Source organism: Pinus tabuliformis, chromosome X (genome assembly GCF_031772625.1).
Source record: "Pinus tabuliformis cultivar Carrire ecotype Pingquan chromosome X, CPIR1, whole genome shotgun sequence".
In the NCBI taxonomy this organism is placed as follows: domain Eukaryota; kingdom Viridiplantae; phylum Streptophyta; class Pinopsida; order Pinales; family Pinaceae; genus Pinus; species Pinus tabuliformis.
In genome coordinates this window covers 1,223,732,928-1,223,747,910 of record NC_142308.1, presented here as the reverse complement: position 1 = coordinate 1,223,747,910, position 14,983 = coordinate 1,223,732,928, and the positions used below count along the sequence as shown (strand labels likewise).

General features: G+C 40.3%; 1 protein-coding gene across 1 annotated transcript; it reads right to left on the bottom strand.

Moving 5' to 3' along the window:
* Positions 1 to 523: 523 nt before the first annotated feature.
* Positions 524 to 4,924, bottom strand: LOC149144380 (uncharacterized). Its single transcript, XM_089452138.1, has 4 exons — positions 4,579 to 4,924; positions 4,243 to 4,367; positions 1,277 to 1,452; positions 524 to 1,103 (listed from the first exon to the last, which is right to left on the bottom strand). Exons 1-4 carry the CDS (start codon positions 4,922 to 4,924, stop codon positions 524 to 526), a joined length of 1,227 nt encoding a protein of 408 aa, XP_089308264.1.
* Between the last annotated feature and the right edge of the window lie 10,059 nt (positions 4,925 to 14,983).

The following is a 14,983-nucleotide window of genomic DNA, read 5'->3' as shown; positions in this document are numbered from 1 at the left end:
TCCACAAAAGTTTTTGATCCAGAAATGTTCTTTTTAAGGGATGCACTATGATCCTCGATGAACATATCTTCCAAGATACTCGCATTGTAATCAGGTGTAGGTTGTGCCATGCCTCCCTGCTGGAAATCTCGAACATTATCGCGACCAGGGGCCAGCTTCAAAATGTCAAATACTCCAGCTAATACTGTTGGAATGATCTGTATCACAAAGTCATTTGCAGTGTCATTGTCCATCTCTCCTGGATGTATAATCAAAATTGGTTTTCTGGCATCATCTTGAAAAGTTGACCAGCCAATGTTCTTAACAACAGAACACGAGCTCAGATGCTTTTTAATCACTATGAGATACAGACACCTCTTGGCATGATAGCGATGATTCAAAAAAAAATCTTTTTCATGAAAACAAGCTTTGGGGATTTCAGAAGATGAACAGTCTTAACAAGACCAGTATCGGCATTGGCAACCTCCTCCAATATATTACTCACATAAAAAATTGTTGGATTAGGTTCTTTTCGTTTTCTCTTTTAGGCCACATCCTTTGAAAAGGGAGCTTCCTTCATTGTTAAGTCTCCGTTGACATCAACAACTAAAGGAGATAAGGCCCAGTCATGATAAGCAACAGGGTGCAAAAACCTTAAGAAGCCTGTCACTCGTGAACAAGGAGCAGAGAATGGGAATGGCCTGACAAACAGATATGTAACCAATAGCTCCACCGCTTCATCTGCCAAAATTCTCGAAAACATATGCGAACAAATCCATCTTTTGGCAAGCCGCACAGTTGGCCCATAAACTGGATGCAAACCCTGTAATCCATTTAACATGCTCGAATGCTGGCTACGAAGTAGAAAATCTTTCTCCAAAGGAACACAATTGGTATTTTGTAGATTTCCAACAATAGAAATATCTTGGGAGGATAAAGACAGATGTCGACAGAGAAAGTATTCCATTATCTTCTTTATTATTAAATGTTTCTCCCAGTATTCACATTCCCATACTGTTGTTTCTGCAATTATTCCATCCTTGAACCGACGCAATTCAGATTTTTCTAGCTTCCTTAGCTTCTTCCTTGACCATTGTTTTCCATATTCAACTCCGACCGACTCTCTGCATGATTAGAAATAGGGTGATCTTTTCCACAAGTACACGTATCATTTAGCACCACTATTTGCGCCATGATAAACTAAAACTTTAATGCTTCCTTCCGCAATGAACCGAGCAATCTCGTTCCTCCATTGAATAACAACTACCATGGGACAAACAACAAGGGTGCCTTTAACCTGAAGTAATACCAAAACTTTGAAGCATATCCTGGAACTGTAATATCACCGACATAAAAGCATCCAGGTGGAAGAATAGGACGCCAAATAGAGACTTTTCTTTTTGCACTATTTCCTCTGTTCCACCACACTAACTCAAGCTCTGCTGGGGTACTAAGAACCTTATAAGCTGACAACTGTTGATGCAAACCCAATGGATTTTGATAAACATGACAGCTGTGAAAGGGCCGCTATGGATTAGGACAAATCCCCAATTTCGTAGCACGCTACGAAATCACCTAAACAGGTAGCGCTGCGAAACTGCTAAAAAGGATTCATGCGCTGCGAAAACACCTTGTCCTTAAGCTAGGCTAAAAAATTTTGGCAACAGAATTTTCAGTGATAACAGTGGCTCCACTTGGGATAGTGTGCCCTTGTGGTACACTAAGAACTCGCAGGTCCAGTGCCTTATAAAACTTATTTGACAACATCCTCTTTCAGCTTCTTGGGCCTTCACCTCGGGCTTTAGCTGGATGATCACTGTTAGGAAAAAGAAAACTACATCTACTAAAAAATGCTCAGTCAACCTTGAGCTTATTTTGCATTTACCTCTACCTACCTACCCTAACAATTTCAACTTCTTTCTGCTCAATCAATATGAAATTTCCAATGTAGCCAATCCTCTGTTTTATCTAATATTTGATTTCTTTGACTGCATTGGAGTTCAGAGCCAATCTAATAGTGTGATGACCGTTGCCACTGAAATTGTCTCTGATCTTTATAGGAAAACTGAAACACTGGAGAGTAAAACTCTTCCATGTAATCAGCTATAGGATCCCAGAATATATGATCAGCTTGATGATTCTTGTAACTTTCAGGTTGTGCAAACTGATATTCAACAACAATATACAGCTCCTTAAACGTGAAAGAGAAAGTTAGTGGCATTCTCTCCTTGTGTTCTGCAGAGAAAGGAAGCGGCACTCTCTCTCTCTCCTTGTGTTCTGTCATAGAAAGCTTCTGAAAATAATGATCATGATTATGAAGACTGTATGCCTGAATTTGTTCTTCCAAACCTTTAATGTCTTTCTCAATGTCCTCGGCAACTTCATCCAAAAATCTCATCTTATCCTCTGCCTTGCAGTCAAAGGATTTTAGATACGAGGACAAGGACAAAGAAAAATTTTCATTTGTTTCTCCTTTACTATGATCATTATTCCATTGTTTGAAACCTTCAACTGAAGGAGAGTTTACCACCACCTCTGACCTATCTATCCATTCCTCCAAAAACATAAGCCAAAAGTCTTGAAATGACTTAATGGATTTGACAGGAAAGCTTTCAACCCATTGTTTGCATTTCCCTTGAAGTGAATCATAGAATAACCTTATGCAAACATCCTCATGTTTAACTCTAAGAAGCTCAGCAAAATGACAGAAATCTGAGATATGCTTCAAAGTTAAACTCAAATCTTCTCCATTAAATTTGGGACCATTCCTTAGAAAATATGCATCCTTGGGAAAATGATTTGGGAAACCATGAATTCCTAAAAAATCAATGCATGCATACCTTGAAGTAAGAATGGTAGCATCTGGGTCCTTCATAACTCCAGTGGAATCACCATGAATGTATAAAGTTTGAATTCTTTAACAATGGAGTCGCCAAGGTAGATTTGCAGCCTCAAAAACCTTCTGAGCTCCTGCTACCTTCAGAAGTTCAGCTTCATAATTTCGGGAAAGAATAATCTTCAGGCTCCCGGCAGACGCACCAAAATGTTATCACAAAATCAGGTACTGAAGGCTGCTGATCAGGAAGACTCTGTGTAACTGTTTCAAACCAGGCTTTTAACTAAGGCTTAGCCTCCTTAGTCTGAGAGGGCTCTCTCATAGGTTATTGATATTGAACAAGATGGCTAACTCTTACAAAACACATGAAAAATGTACTGGCTGGACAGAATTGCTTCCCATTGGGCTTATGGAGTCACTAATATCTCAGTAAACAATAACACTATCCTTTCATAGAAATCAGGGCACTTTACATCTAATGTTCAAACATAACTTACATGAAACTCAGTTTGCCTAGGCATACAGGAAGTCAGAGCATGATTCATGAGTTCTGAGTGATTATGCATTAACCAAACTGTAAAAGAACATTAAAGAGAATAAACCATCATACATTTGAACAATAAGATCTATTGTGAATCCTGAGAAGAAACAACAGTCATTTGCATTACAGAAATCTACTATACATAAACCAAAACAGTCTTCTCCAAAAAAACATCCAAACCCCTAATACATCCAAGTCTGATCTATATATAGGGATACATTCTTAACCACCTTGAGCTTCCTCCTCCAGCATGAGGGGAGCTCGAAGACTGCTATTAACTACTCCTATCTACGGTTTAACTAATTCATTAAATACATTAAGTGCTGACTGTAATTACAAAGAATGCTAATTAACTACATATCTAATTCTATCTTCCTCGTATCATGATCCTTCTTTGCTCTTGGACACCTGTCTCCTTTCAGTTTGGCCGAGATAACTGAGAAGTGGATGCAATGAACAAGGTTAGCGTTGGATACTGAATGCGCTGATGGTTCATTGATCATAAGAACAAACCCCTGTTTTTCCGGTCCTTGTCTCCCACCATCCTTCGAAAGTTAAGCAACATGTTCCCAGCTCTTTAATACCCCAAAATTTATGAGCATCACCATATTTCAGATGTGCTGGAGGATTCGTTGATTGAACATGTGTCTCTCTTTCAAAATTCCCGTTCATATTATCAAAATAGCTACTCTGCATTTAAAATCACCACCTACAGCAGTTTCGTAGCGCGCTACGAAAATGTTGTGTGATTTAAAAAAAACACAGTCTTCCTCTAAACTCCTCACAAAATTGAATAGCTGTTGTTGCCATTCTTCAGTTTCACCTTTGCTATGCTGGGATTCAGAATCACATTCTCTATATCCTCCATAAGGCTAGAGTGGGTTACCTTCTTTTCCTCATCAATGATCACCTCAAGCTTAGGCCTACCATAATTATTGAGAACTGAAGCACACAAAATCGATGCCCTTTTCATATTTTTTATCTCTGTCTCATTCTTCCGAACAAACAGCTCTGAAAATCCACCACCAATTTCAACTAGATGAAATCCTGTATCCTTCAATGCTTCTCCCCACTTTTCAAAAGTGGTCCTTCTGGAGCCTCTTTTGCAACCTAACTAACAACCGGAGGATCCACAATGCACTGTGTCTTAACTGTTTGGAACATTTCCTGCATCTGAAGTCCTCACATGTTGGAGGATTGGCCACTGCAATTGCTTTTGCACCTCTTTCTGTTTTTAAGTATGCTAAAATTATAGATATAATGAATCCATTCAAACAATCAGGTCCATTGATAGAATTTCTCTGTCTAGCCCAAACTTTAAGTAATAATAATGCTTCCACAAAATTTTTTGATCCAGAAATGTTCTTTTTAAGGGATGCACTATGATCCTCGATGAACATATCTTCCAAGATACTCGCATTGTAATCAGGTGTAGGTTGTGCCATGCCTCCCTGCTGGAAATCTCGAACATTATCGCGACCAGGGGCCAGCTTTGAAATGTCAAATACTCCAGCTAATACTGTTGGAATGATCCGTATCACAAAGTCATTTGCAGTGTCATTGTCCATCTCTCCTGGATGTATAATCAAAATTGCTTTTCTGGCATCATCTTGAAAAGTTGACCAGCCAATGTTCTTAACAACAGAACACGAGCTCAAATTCTTTTTAATCACTATGAGATACAGACACCTCTTGGCATGATAGCGATGATTCAAAAAAATTCATTTTCATGAAAACAAGCTTTGGGGATTTCAAAAGATGAACAGTCTTAACAAGACCAGTACCCGCATTGGCAACCTCCTCCAATATATTTCTCACATCAAAAATTGTTGGATTAGGTTCTTTTCGTTTTCTCTTTTAGGCCGCATCCTTTGAAAAGGGAGCTTCCTTCATTGTTAAGTCTCCGTTGACATCAACAACTAAAGGAGATAAGGCCCAGTCATGATAAGCAACAGGGCGCAAAAACCTTAAGAAGCCTGTCACTCGTGAACAAGGAGCATAGAATGGGAATGGCCTGAAAAACAGATATGTAACCAATAGCTCCACCGCTTCATCTGCCAAAATTTCCGAAAACATATGTGAACAAATCCATCTTTTGGCAAGCCGCACAGTTGGCCCATAAACTGGATGCAAACCCTGTAATCCATTTAACATGCTCGAATGTTGGCTACGAAGTAGAAAATCTTTCTCCAAAGGAACACAATTGGTATTTTGTAGATTTCCAACAATAGAAATATCTTGGGAGGATAAAGACAGATGTCGACAGAGAGTGTATTCCATTATCTTCTTTATTATTAAATGTTTCTCCCAGTATTCACATTCCCATACTGTTGTTTCTGCAATTATTCCATCCTTGAACCAACGCAATTCAGATTTTTCTAGCTTCCTTAGCTTCTTCCTTGACCATTGTTTTCCATATTCAACTCCGACCGACTCTCTGCATGATTAGAAACAGGGTGATCTTTTCCACAAGTACATGTATCATTCAGCACCACTATTTGCGCCATGATAAACTAAAACTTTAATGCTTCCTTCCGCAATGAACCGAGCAATCTCGTTCCTCCATTGAATAACAGCTACCATGGGACAAACAACAAGGGTGCCTTTAACCTGAAGTAATACCAAAACTTTGAAGCATATCCTGGAACTGCAATATCACCGACATAAAAGCATCCAGGTGGAAGAATAGGACGCCAAATAGAGACTTTTCTTTTTGCACTATTTCCTCTGTTCCACCACACTAACTCAAGCTCTGCTGGGGTACTAAGAACCTTATAAGCTGACAATTGTTGATGCAAACCCAATGGATTTTGATAAACATGACAGCTGTGAAAGGGCCGCTATGGATTAGGACAAATCCCCAATTTCGTAGTACGCTACGAAATCACCTAAACAGGTAGCGCTGCGAAACTACTAAAAAGGATTCATGCGCTGCGAAAACACCTTGTCCTTAAGCTAGGCTAAAAAATTTTGGCAACAGAATTTTCAGTGATAACAGTGGCTCCACTTGGGATAGTGTGCCCTTGTGGTACACTAAGAACTCACAGGTCCAGTACCTTATAAAACTTATTTGACAACATCCTCTTTCAGCTTCTTGGGCCTTCACCTCGGGCTTTAGCTGGATGATCACTGTAGGAGAAAGAAAACTACATCTACTAAAAAAAAATGCTCAGTCAACCTTGAGCTTATTTTGCATTTACCTCTACCTACCTACCCTAACAATTTCAACTTCTTTCTGCTCAATCAATATGAAATTTCCAATGTAGCCAATCCTCTGTTTTATCTGATATTTGATTTCTTTGACTGCATTGGAGTTCAGAGCCAATCTAATAGTGTGATGACCGCTGCCACTGAAATTGTCTCTGATCTTTATAGGAATACTGAAACACTGGAGAGTAAAACTCTTCCATGTAATCAGCTATAGGATCCCAGAATATATGATCAGCTGGATGATTCTTGTAACTTTCAGGTTGTGCAAACTGATCTTCAACAACAATATACAGCTCCTTAAACGTGAAAGAGAAAGGAAGTGGCATTCTCTCCTTGTGTTCTGCAGAGAAAGGAAGCGGCACTCTCTCTCTCTCCTTGTGTTCTGTCATAGAAAGCTTTTGAAAATAATGATCATGATTATGAAGACTGTATGCCTGAATTTGTTCTTCCAAACCTTTAATGTCTTTCTCAATGTCCTCGGCAACTTCATCTAAAAATCTCATCTTATCCTCTGCCTTGCAGTCAAAGGATTTTAGATACGAGGACAAGGACAAAGAAAAATTTTCATTTGTTTCTCCTTTACTATGATCATTATTCCATTGTTTGAAACCTTCAACTGAAGGAGAGTTTACCACCACCTCTGACCTATCTATCCATTCCTCCAAAAACATAAGCCAAAAGTCTTGAAATGACTTAATGGATTTGACAGGAAAGCTTTCAACCCATTGTTTGCATTTCCCTTGAAGTGAATCATAGAATAACCTTATGCAAACATCCTCATGTTTAACTCTAAGAAGCTCAGCAAAATGACAGAAATCTGAGATATGCTTCAGAGTTAAACTCAAATCTTCTCCATTAAATTTGGGACCATTCCTTAGAAAATATGCATCCTTGGGAAAATGATTTGGGAAACCATGAATTCCTGAAAAATCTATGCATGCATACCTTGAAGTAAGAATGGTAGCATCTGGGTCCTTCATAACTCCAGTGGAATCACCATGAATGTATGAAGTTTGAATTCTTCAACAATGGAGTCGCCAAGGTAGATTTGCAGCCTCAAAAACCTTCTGAGCTCCTGCTACCTTCAGAAGTTCAGCTTCATAATTTCGGGAAAGAATAATCTTCAGGCTCTCGGCAGACGCACCAAAATGTTATCACAAAATCAGGTACTGAAGGCTGCTGATCAGGAAGACTCTGTGTAACTGTTTCAAACCAGGATTTTAACTAAGGCTTAGCCTCCTTAGTCTGAGAGGGCTCTCTCATAGGTTATTGATATTGAACAAGATGGCTAACTCTTACAAAACACATGAAAAATGTACTGGCTGGACAGAATTGCTTCCCATTGGGCTTATGGAGTCACTAATATCTCAGTAAACAATAACACTATCCTTTCATAGAAATCAGGGAACTTTACATCTAATGTTCAAACATAACTTACATGAAACTCAGTTTGCCTAGGCATACAGGAAGTCAGAGCATGATTCATGAGTTCTGAGTGATTATGCATTAACCAAACTGTAAAAGAACATTAAAGAGAATAAACCATCATACATTTGAACAATAAGATCTATTGTGAATCCTGAGAAGAAACAACAGTCATTTGCATTACAGAAATCTGCTATACATAAACCAAAACAGTCTTCTCCAAAAAAACATCCAAACCCCTAATACATCCAAGTCTGATCTATATATAGGGATACATTCTTAACCACCTTGAGCTTCCTCCTCCAGCATGAGGGGAGCTCGAAGACTGCTATTAACTACTCCTATCTATTGTTTAACTAATTCATTAAATACATTAAGTGCTGACTGTAATTACAAAGAATGCTAATTAACTACATATCTAATTCTATCTTCCTCGTATCATGATCCTTCTTTGCTCTTGGACACCTGTCTCCTTTCAGTTTGGCCGAGATAACTGAGAAGTGGATGCAATGAACAAGGTTAGCGTTGGATACTGAATGTGCTGATGGTTCATTGATCATAAGAACAAACCCCTGTTTTTCCGGTCCTTGTCTCCCACCATCCTTCGAAAGTTAAGCAACATGTTCCCAGCTCTTTAATACCCCAAAATTTATGAGCATCACCATATTTCAGATGTGCTGGAGGCTTCATTGATTGAACATGTGTCTCTCTTTCAAAATTCCTGTTCATATTATCAAAATAGCTGCTCTGCATTTAAAATCACCACCTACAGCAGTTTCGTAGCGCGCTACGAAACTGCTGTGTGATTTAAAAAAAACACAGTCTTCCTCTAAACTCCTCACAAAATTGAATAGCTGCTGTTGCCATTCTTCAGTTTCACCTTTGCTATGCTGGGATTCAGAATCACATTCTCTGTATCCTCCATAAGGCTAGAGTGGGTTACCTTCTTTTCCTCATCAATGATCACCTCAAGCTTAGGCCTACCATAATTATTGAGAACTGAAGCACACAAAATCGATGCCCTTTTCATATTTTTTATCTCTGTCTCATCCTTCCGAACAAACAGCTCTGAAAAGCCACCACCAATGTCAACTAGATGAAATCCTGTATCCTTCAATGCTTCTCCCCACTTTTTAAAAGTGGTCCTTCTGGAGCCTCTTTTGCAACCTAACTAACAACCAGAGGATCCACAATGCACTGTGTCTTAACTATTTGGAATATTTCCTACATCTGAAGTCCTCACATGTTGGAGGATTGGCCACTGCAATTGCTTCTACACCTCTTTCTGTTTTTAAGTATGCTAAAATTATAGATATAATGAATCCATTCAAACAATCAGGTCCATTGATAGAATTTCTCTGTCTAGCCCAAACTTTAAGTAATAATAATGCTTCCACAAAAGTTTTTGATCCAGAAATGTTCTTTTTAAGGGATGCACTATGATCCTCGATGAACATATCTTCCAAGATACTCGCATTGTAATCAGGTGTAGGTTGTGCCATGCCTCCCTGCTGGAAATCTCGAACATTATCGCGACCAGGGGCCAGCTTCGAAATGTCAAATACTCCATCTAATACTGTTGCAATGATCCGTATCACAAAGTCATTTGCAGTGTCATTGTCCATCTCTCCTGGATGTATAATCAAAATTGGTTTTCTGGCATCATCTTGAAAAGTTGACCAGCCAATGTTCTTAACAACAGAACACGAGCTCAGGTGCTATTTAATCACTATGAGATACAGACACCTCTTGGCATGATAGCGATGATTCAAAAAAATTCTTTTTCATGAAAACAAGCTTTGGGGATTTCAGAAGATGAACAGTCTTAACAAGACCAGTACCCGCATTGGCAACCTCCTCCAATATATTTCTCACATCAAAAATTGTTGGATTAGGTTCTTTTCGTTTTCTCTTTTAGGCTGCATCCTTTGAAAAGGGAGCTTCCTTCATTGTTAAGTCTCCGTTGACATCAACAACTAAAGGAGATAAGGCCCAGTCATGATAAGCAACAGGGCGCAAAAACCTTAAGAAGCCTGTCACTCGTGAACAAGGAGCAGAGAATGGGAATGGCCTGACAAACAGATATGTAACCAATAGCTCCACCGCTTCATCTGCCAAAATTCCCGAAAACATATGCGAACAAATCCATCTTTTGGCAAGCCGCACAGTTGGCCCATAAACTGGATGCAAACCCTGTAATCCATTTAACATGCTCGAATGCTGGCTATGAAGTAGAAAATCTTTCTCCAAAGGAACACAATTGGTATTTTGTAGATTTCCAACAATAGAAATATCTTGGGAGGATAAAGACAGATGTCGACAGAGAATGTATTCCATTATCTTCTTTATTATTAAATGTTTCTCCCAGTATTCACATTCCCATACTGTTGTTTCTGCAATTATTCCATCCTTGAACCGACGCAATTCAGATTTTTCTAGCTTCCTTAGCTTCTTCCTTGACCATTGTTTTCCATATTCAACTCCGACCAACTCTCTGCATGATTAGAAACAGGGTGATCTTTTCCACAAGTACACGTATCATTCAGCACCACTATTTGCGCCATGATAAACTAAAACTTTAATGCTTCCTTCCGCAATGAACCGAGCAATCTCGTTCCTCCATTGAATAACAGCTACCATGGGACAAACAACAAGGGTGCCTTTAACCTGAAGTAATACCAAAACTTTGAAGCATATCCTGGAACTGCAATATCACTGACATAAAAGCATCCAGGTGGAAGAATAGGACGCCAAATAGAGACTTTTCTTTTTGCACTATTTCCTCTGTTCCACCACACTAACTCAAGCTCTGCTGGGATACTAAGAACCTTATAAGCTGACAACTGTTGATGCAAACCCAATGGATTTTGATAAACATGACAGCTGTGAAAGGGCCGCTATGGATTAGGACAAATCCCCAATTTCGTAGCATGCTACGAAATCACCTAAACAGGTAGCGCTGCGAAACTGCTAAAAAGGATTCATGCGCTGCGAAAAAACCTTGTCCTTAAGCTAGGCTAAAAATTTTTGGCAACAGAATTTTCAGTGTTAACACAGTCCTTGCAACTAAATTTCTTCAACTTGATCTATGATTTCATGTTGTGGGCTGGCCTGCGACGGATCGCTTTCTATCGACTTCAGCTCATTATCTAGAAAGTTGATCTAGAAATCATCAGTACCCTGGGATCTGCATGCCTCAATGGTAGGTTTCTTGCCTTTAACGACAGGTTACACCATTGACCTGCGATCAAAGGATTCTGTGACATGTTCGACATCAACACATCTATTCACATCTCATGGATTGTACTGAGTACTTTGAGAGCCATTGACATCACTGGTGGTTTCTCTCACACTTGTTAACAGTTTACATCATTGACTGGTAATCAAGTGGTTTCTACCATGTTCGACTTCAACACATTCATTCGCATGGATAGAATCGTATTGTTTCGGAAAGTAGAAATGAAGACCCTGGATCTAGTTTCCGCAATCCAGGCTGCGAGGAATTTTGTATTCATTATATTGTGGACTATTCATAAACAGATGGCTGCGTCCATACTGTGTCTACATGTGTCTATACTTGTGATGTATTAAAAGATCATTCCTATATCAGAGCAGTAGTTAGTTTTCTAAGTCAGTTTTGATCTGAGTATGGGAATGCCTACCTCAGCGATCCTCATAAATGATAAATGCAATCCTCATCTACTACAAACCTCGCACTTTAGGGGGCAATCTGTTACACAAAAATATCGTCACCATGATTATTTGCAGTTAGTATGGGTCTATCATCACTTGTACTGTCCTCCTAAGCAAGTCTCAGACCTCAGCTCTTCAATTCAAGCTTTGAAAATGGGAGAAAGACATTGAAAATCAATAAAACTCTGGTTCCGAACTTTCTCTCACTGTTGCCTGTGGTCCCGCACCCCCTGTTCACAAAAATTGCGGACCTGCCCGCTCTGTCCCTAAAGGAGTGGGTGCAGACCCCTGTGAAAGTCAAAGAGGCACAAGTTTATTCTAAAAAACTCACTTTGGGTTAATTCTAGATGATTCTAGAAGGAATTTTGACGTGGATTGGTCGCTCTTAGGTGGTTCATGCATCCCAAAAGAGAAGGAGCTAATCCCTTGATGAGAGGAGCTATCCCTTTGAAGGAGGACTTTATCCCTTTGAAGGAGGACCTAGTAACTTCCCTCCATTGCACTATAAATTAAGGCACTGGGCTGGTTGCTAAGGAGGTTGGAAGCCGAACATTTTTGAGGGTAAATTTTGGTGGAATTGAGACTTCCTAGTTAAGCTTGAGAGGAGAGATCACATACCTTTTTGGCTTCATTGGGAAGAGAGTGAAACTTGTCAAAGTAGAGGAGACTTCTTGTTGGACCCTGGGAGGAGCTTGTACAACATCAAGGCACAAGTTGTAAAGTTCTTCTTTGATTTGAGTTAATACAATCAGATTCATTTTTCTCAACAAATTGTGTTATGTCATTTGTTTCATGAATTCCTTGATCATCATGTTAAGTATGCTTTATGATATTGGCTTTTCAGGTGCTATTTAATTTGTTTGCTTGTTTGTGTTTGCAGATTAGCAACAAGGGAGCTCATTTGTATCAAAAGAGCGAGGCTTCCACAAACTTGCGTTGGACCCAAGGTAGGCCTAAACACTTGTTTGCCTTTGTTTATAAATGCATATTTAGAGAAAGATAGTTTTTGATTGGCTTGCTTGTCACTAGATATCGTTAGATTCTAGGAAGGTCTATCTTGTCCGCAATATCAACTCATTTCGTGTGACAGGGATAGGCTCCTCTAGCCATAAATACCCATCATTCACCAGGTAGAGCAGTTTCCTGATGACGAAAATGGTGATGGGCACGCGATGGAAATGTGGTATCCATAACAAGTGCAACAACCTGGCCTTTTCCACACCACGCAACCATTTTCATGGCTCCAACGTGATCAATGCCCTGTCAGTGTTCTTCTTCATTAAGTTCCTGGTCTCCAGGTGTGGGAACTTCTCGCTGTCAGTGAGGTCCCAGTCTTCAAATTTCATGGTTGGTACATGGCCTAGGTGCATGCCCTCAAATACAATGCCGTTGAGGAGGAGCGGGGTCTGGAGTGAGCTTTTCGTTTCATCCAGGTTCTTTGGCACTTTGGTTTTCCCTTTTCGCGGAGGGACATATGCTGGCGGTTTCATTGCAGAGTGCAATGGTTAGATATCCTCCTCACTTCTTGTTCTTCTTCCACTCTGATGATCAAGGCTTGTAATTCTTCTTCGTCCTCATCTATTTCTATCGTGATTGCTTTCCCCATCTCTTCCATCTAGATTTTGCTGTCTCATGGATTCCTTGGCAACATGCGTACTGGACCCATCCCTTGTTTATCCTTCTTGGGCAGCGATGTTCGTGGTGATTTGGGGATTTATGTTACCAACCCGACGCCTTCTAAGACATCCCCCACCATTTGGGTCTACGCAGCCTCGCCGGCAGGTACCTCTTCAATTCCTAACCCATCCTTAGTGGCCGTCATCATTTTTGGATTGTATTCCGTCTCTCACAAAATTAGGAGCTCAATTATCGCACAGCTCTCAACACTCTGTGCTCTGCTCAAATGCTCAATTCTCAAATGACCAAGTGTTGTTCGCTGGTCAGTCCTTTTATTTTTATAGCACCTTTCGAATTTGAATTCGACCATTCCCCCAATTTCGGGCCTTTAATGCTTTCTTGGCAGCAGATTTTTGCAAATCTTACCCATAACTTGCATCTTAAATGCATACCGCCCGCTCCAATTGGCCTCAAATCAGACATCCCATCATGAAGAGTGACACCAATAGTCACTTCCCAGCCAACCCATGTGGCAGCGCAACCCTGCATGCACGGTCGCAAACCCTGTGACGTTTTGATTCTATGTGCATCTCCCATATCGCGCAGCCCCCAAGCAGAATATTTTATAGACCCGCTCTCCCTTTCAACTACCTGGAGTGCTAAGACTATCGTTCCTATGACTATTTAGGTGGGCACACCACCTGTGTGGGGCTTCATCTCGTCCTCCACCATGGTTCACGGAGAATCCCCATCTTCCATTATGGTGATCGGCATTGCACACTCTACTATTTTCACTACACTACCCTAGTTACTACATTTGGCGAGATGCGGTCTCAGCCACGGCAATAGACTAACCAGTTCACGATGATAGTTTTCCAATTTGTCAGTATCACTGTACGCACCTTGCCTTGCCATCCTTGATTTTTTGACGAGAAATGCTTCCCTTATTTTGTCTTCCATCTTCTTGACCTCTATGTCCATTAAAGTGCTTTTCTCCCTTAGCTGTACCCGGTCTTTTTCAAGTTCGCGAAGTCTAAAGTTTCCCCATCATATTTCTTCCTCAAGTCTTATATATTCTATGTCTCGCAACTATGTGATTTTTTCATTTCAGTCTATGCAGACCATCATATCTATGGGTGTTGTTACGTGCAGACTCGTCTTTGCATGCTCCCCATGGACTACAGCCCCTGCTTCATACTTCAACTTCAGAAGCGCTTGTGCAGTCAGGGTTTTGCACATGGCCCTATAAGTCCATACAACCACTGGTATGCGCAGGTCTCAGTCAGTGCATCTCACATGGTGGACCCTATTCAACACTTCGCACACCTTGTCAAATACTTCCTTGTGGATAATCTTTGGTGTGCTTCATCTTTCCTACTTTTGCTTGTTGATCCTATTTTCGATCATGAGCGCGGAGTGCATTCATGCGCGCTGTGTACCATACGCCTGTATCCATATGGAAAGGTGGGCGCGCAGGCTGTTTTGTTCATCATGCCTTGCTTCCACCATATCTAAGGCTTCTCAAATCGTAAGCGCATCATCTTTCTGCATTCGCGCCAGCTCTTAATACTTATCTGATGCGTACCCCACCACCTTGCAGGCGTAGCGCGCAGTGTCCATTTTAGAGCATTGAACCACTATTGTTCTCGTACTACGCTTTCAAATTTGTTCAAGAATTCATC

Bases quoted from the DNA above. Each gene is read 5' to 3' on its own strand.
- LOC149144380 (XM_089452138.1), bottom strand. From the start codon at position 4,924: ATGGACAATGACACTGCAAATGACTTTGTGATACGGATCATTCCAACA. The intron at 4,368-4,578 runs GTGCAAAAGCAA...GTGGATTTTCAG, and splicing joins ATACTTAAAAACAGAAAGAG to AGCTGTTTGTTCGGAAGAAT. The intron at 1,104-1,276 runs GTTAAAGGCACC...CTAATCATGCAG, and splicing joins AAGTTTTGGTATTACTTCAG to AGAGTCGGTCGGAGTTGAAT.